The sequence below is a fragment of the Vicia villosa genome, unplaced genomic scaffold (genome assembly GCF_029867415.1).
Source record: "Vicia villosa cultivar HV-30 ecotype Madison, WI unplaced genomic scaffold, Vvil1.0 ctg.000566F_1_1_3, whole genome shotgun sequence".
Taxonomy (NCBI): Eukaryota; Viridiplantae; Streptophyta; class Magnoliopsida; order Fabales; family Fabaceae; genus Vicia; species Vicia villosa.
In genome coordinates, this window is record NW_026705259.1 from 152874 (window position 1) to 157564 (window position 4691).

Here is a 4691-nt window from a genome sequence, read left to right on the forward strand (position 1 = left end):
AGGTAGGTCCATCACTTATATGAACAAAGTATGACAAAGATTGATCCAAAATTAGATTCGAAGGTTGAACAAGAAAAGGCATACATGAAGAACATAGAAAATATCAATAATAAAACAGCGAAAGAAGGATTAAAATGACGAATGATACCATAATAAACCAGAACAACTAACTAACTTAGAAGGCATCTCTCCTTGATTATATATTGTAGTCCTTATTATACTTTTTCATGATTAATAAAATATTCTAAATTTATTCCACATTCTTTCTTCATAACAACCATAGCACTAAAGAAAAACATTCCATGCATGAAAAAAAAATGCAGTCATTCAAATCAAATACTCAAAATTTAATTCAGAAAATCAATTCCTTTTCATCTTTACCACAATATCAACACCCACCAAACTATATAACAATCGTATTAAATTATCTTATTATTACCTGACCCTACAGTGCTTATAACGCCGACATGAAATAAAATTCAAACTTTGCCTACCTTTTCAATAAATACAAACATTGTTTCAAATTGACCAAGTTTTCTTCTAATCTTTTTCCTTAGTTTTTAAGTTTTCAATTAAATATACTAAAATTTTTTTATAACAATACTAAAATTATTTTATTGGTCCAAATATTTAAAAAATCAAAATAAATATATTTATCATTAATAAAATAATATTATTGCCCAAGGGAAAACACAAAACCGTTAACAACGCCCATAATTTTCATTCATTAAAAAGGGCAAATCTCTAATTAATTAAACTTTATCTTTTCTATATAAATATTTTTGAGTGTTTCAGTTTCAGTTTCAGACCAAAACGGTGCGTTTCACTATTCCGTCGTCGTTTTAACTGTCTTAAACCCGATCTAGCAGCGATCTTCTTCTCCGGCGAGTCGGCGGCACCGGAGTCAACACATTCAGGCGGTGAAAAGAAAACTTTGACTCGACCAATTCACTGAGTTGACTCGCGATTTCGACAACAGTACTTACCAAGACGCGTTCTTTCTCTCACCAATTTCCTTAAAACTCCCCAAAAATCTTGTCTTTATTCATTTTTGTTAGTTTTGTGTTTTTCACCACACGAAAAAGGTGATGGTGAATTCAGAGTTTAAGAAAAAGAAGGGTTTTGGAGCGAAATGGATTTGGATTGTTGTTCCTCTTATTGCTGCCATTGTTGCAATTGCGGTTTCTTCCAAAAATTCGTCCAAAATTTCTATTGCTGGAGTCATTGGGAAAGCGTGTCAGTGTGCTCGGGTATTCAATTTCACTTCAATCTTCAGATCCATGCAGAAATTTTGTTTTTGTGTTTTGCATTTAAACTTGAATTGTTGAATCTGGAATCTTTAATCTCAATGCATTTGTGTAGTTTATGATGTTTTGGTTTTCAGCAGATTCAAATTTGCTGTAAATTTTGCATTTTTTAAAAAAATCTCGATTTTACAGAATTATTTAACTTGTCTTCCATTGATGATTTCTTGTAATGCAAAATTCTTGCTTTGAACTCTGCATTGAAAATAGTGTAATTTAAATGAAATACTATTTGCTGTGATATGTGATTGATAGTAGTGGCGTTGTATGGGCTAGTTTGATGGATTTTGTTTGAATTCTGAGTCAAGACTTTGTTTTTCTTTTATGTGTGATGCAGGGTACACCGAAGTATAGTGGTATTGTGGAGGATTGTTGTTGTGATTATGAAACTGTAGATCATCTTAACAAGGAAGTGTTGTACCCGTCTCTTCAAGAGCTTGTGAAAACTCCGTTCTTTCGGTATTTTAAGGTTTGCTTTTGTCGTTTCTTATGTCAATTGTGATATTGTTCAACTATCATATTAAAAATGAATCTATCTCTGAGTGTATTGAGTGTAGGAATGCTGACAATTACTGAATTACTTCTTATTTTATGCAGGCCAAGCTATGGTGTGACTGTCCTTTTTGGCCTGATGATGGCATGTGCCGGTTGCGGGACTGTACTGTATGTGAATGCGCAGAAAATGAATTCCCGGAGTCATTTAAGAAGCCTAATCGACTTCCGTTGAATGATCTTGTTTGTCAAGAAGGAAAGCCTGAAGCAGCTGTTGACCGTACTTTGGATAGTAAAGTTTTCAAAGGATGGACAGAAATAGACAATCCTTGGACTAATGATGATGAGACTGACAATGGTGTGTTAATCTGTCTAACGAGTTCACGTGTGAATGATTTCTATTTATAGCTGTAGTTTATCATACTGAAATACTAAGTAGTTTACCTTTTAAAGGGGTAGAAGTAGCACCATGAAATTCACATGCAATGTAAAATACTTCATACTTTTACACTGTTATGCAATTAAATTATTCTAATGTTGTATTTACAGATGAGATGACATATGTGAATCTTCTACTAAATCCTGAAAGATATACTGGTTACACTGGTCCATCTGCAAGAAGGATATGGGATGCTGTCTACTCTGAGAACTGCCCCAAATGTAAGTCATTTTCAGAAAAACAATCAAACTTCTTTAATAATTTGAAAAATGAAAAACATGATTTTATTTTAGGTAGATGGATTATACCTTTCATATTATCACATTGACAGACCGATATTTTGCATTTTTCCAACAATCTAATATCTAGTTTGTCACTTGTGAAGTAAATACTAGTTTGTTGTTCTAATCATTTAATTCTTAAGTGAAAGATATCTTGAAATTGATTATTCAAGAGGAACTACACTCTGTTATACCTATGTACTTGCTGATTTCAGGAGCATTGTGTAATTGCTATTGTATAAATTGATATCATTGACAGATCCGTTGCAAAAATCATGCCAGGAGGAAAAGATATTGTATAAATTGATATCAGGTCTTCACTCCTCCATATCAGTACATATAGCTTCCGATTACCTACTTGACGAAGCTACGAATATGGTAAATCTTGCGTTCTTTTTCTCTGAAGTAGCTAATTTTCTGTTTCAAAAGAATAATTTTCGTGGCTTTTGTCGAATCAGTACAGAATCATCTTCTGTTATGTTTTTGATATATAGCTTTGAACTTATCCTTGTAATTTTTTTTATGCATTACATGATTTGCCAACATTTTTAACTTAAGAAATTTATAATAGATACTAATGTCTTTCCTTCCTTTTTATTTTCTAGTGGGGCCATAATCTTACTTTGATGTATGACCGAGTCATACAATACCCGGATCGTGTCAGAAATTTGTATTTCACTTTCCTCTTTGTCCTGCGAGCAGTGACCAAAGTGAGTATACATTACCTTAATTGACCGAACTTAGTATTATTTTTCTTCTTTTAGAACTTTCATTTATAATAGTATTCTTGATGCAATCTACTTATCACTTTAGGCTGCAGATTATCTCGAGCAGGCCGAGTACAATACTGGTAACACTAATGAGGACCTGAAAACAGAATCCTTGATTAAACAGCTACTTTATAACCCCAAACTTCAAACCGCGTGTCCAGTTCCATTTGATGAAGCTAAGTTGTGGAAAGGCCAAAGTGGACCTGAGCTCAAACAAAAAATTCAACATCAATTCAGAAACATCAGGTATTAACTCGAAACTAATGGCCTTAGCCCTTTTTGACGTTTTTTATGATGCTAATGAATGTGTAGGAAAGAAAACAAGTTAACCGATTCTTAATTGTGGTACTTTTTTGTGGTATGCAGCGCATTGATGGATTGTGTAGGGTGTGAGAAGTGTCGATTGTGGGGAAAGCTTCAGGTTCTTGGTCTTGGAACTGCATTAAAGATTCTCTTCTCCGATGATGGTCAAGAAAACATGGTTCAAACAGTAAGTACATTTGTTAGACTGTTGTTTTTCTTCTTCTCTTTTCAAACCTGTTGTTTATTCCTGCTTTCTATAAGAACAATAAAACGAAATTGACGTTGGACTTAATGGTCTTTCAGCTACAACTTCAAAGGAATGAAGTAATTGCATTATTGAATCTTCTCAATAGACTATCAGAGTCTGTCAAATTTGTTCATGAAATGGGCCCGACCGCCGAAAGACTCGCGGAAGGACATCTTCTTGGCCACACAAAAGTTCTTATTAGCTCCTTGAGAAAACTTTGGTCCAGTATACTTCAAACTTAGAGGTGACAACCCTCTCTCTTCTGAGTATTTGTTGCATTTCCTTTTGGTTACTTGTTTGATATAGATAACTGAATACTGCATTTTGATTTGTGCAGAAAGCAGTTGGTGTGACAGTTAGGTTTTGAATTACTCACATTACTCCAAAGAGACTAGGCTTAGAAAACCATCATCATGGTTTAAAATTTTCCAAGGATGTGAAAGTAATGTATGTTATGTAACATGTTCACAATAAAGATAATAAATTATATTTGAATACAAATATGAAAGTGATAGAAAATGTGTGTTTTTTTGGGTGAGAGAATCCCACTGATTTTGTTGAATTTTCTGTTACAATTATCAAAAGGAAAACCTGAACCTAGGTTCCCTCCAACTAACGAAGCAATACTTTTAATCATGCGATCATTATAGTTGTTTGCAAAAAAACAACATAATTTTCTTATTTTAAACTAAGGAATCAATTCATAAAAAAATGTATTTTCTATTTTAAACCATGCAAGGAGTAGTACATAATTTTCTAAGAGCACCAACCACCGGACAAGAAGTTCCTGAAGTAACTGCCACAAGAAAACAATAATCTTACAAAAGTTTAACTCTTTCAAATTAAAGACAGAAT

The 4691-nt window shown here is 33.2% G+C and overlaps 1 protein-coding gene across 1 annotated transcript; it reads left to right on the plus strand.

The window, feature by feature from the left end:
• Nucleotides 1-758: 758 nt before the first annotated feature.
• Nucleotides 759-4355, plus strand: LOC131629422 (endoplasmic reticulum oxidoreductin-2-like). Its single transcript, XM_058900207.1, has 10 exons — nucleotides 759-1250; nucleotides 1642-1773; nucleotides 1902-2154; nucleotides 2346-2456; nucleotides 2776-2894; nucleotides 3122-3226; nucleotides 3330-3532; nucleotides 3653-3776; nucleotides 3893-4080; nucleotides 4174-4355. Exons 1-9 carry the CDS (start codon nucleotides 1089-1091, stop codon nucleotides 4076-4078), a joined length of 1395 nt encoding a protein of 464 aa, XP_058756190.1. The 5' UTR covers nucleotides 759-1088; the 3' UTR covers nucleotides 4079-4080; nucleotides 4174-4355.
• Nucleotides 4356-4691: the final 336 nt, after the last annotated feature.

Coding starts and splice junctions, on each gene's coding strand:
- LOC131629422 (XM_058900207.1), top strand. CDS start 1,089: ATGGTGAATTCAGAGTTTAAGAAAAAGAAGGGTTTTGGAGCGAAATGG. Junction 1,251..1,641: donor AAGCGTGTCAGTGTGCTCGG/GTATTCAATTTC, acceptor TGTGTGATGCAG/GGTACACCGAAGTATAGTGG. Junction 3,777..3,892: donor AAGAAAACATGGTTCAAACA/GTAAGTACATTT, acceptor ATGGTCTTTCAG/CTACAACTTCAAAGGAATGA.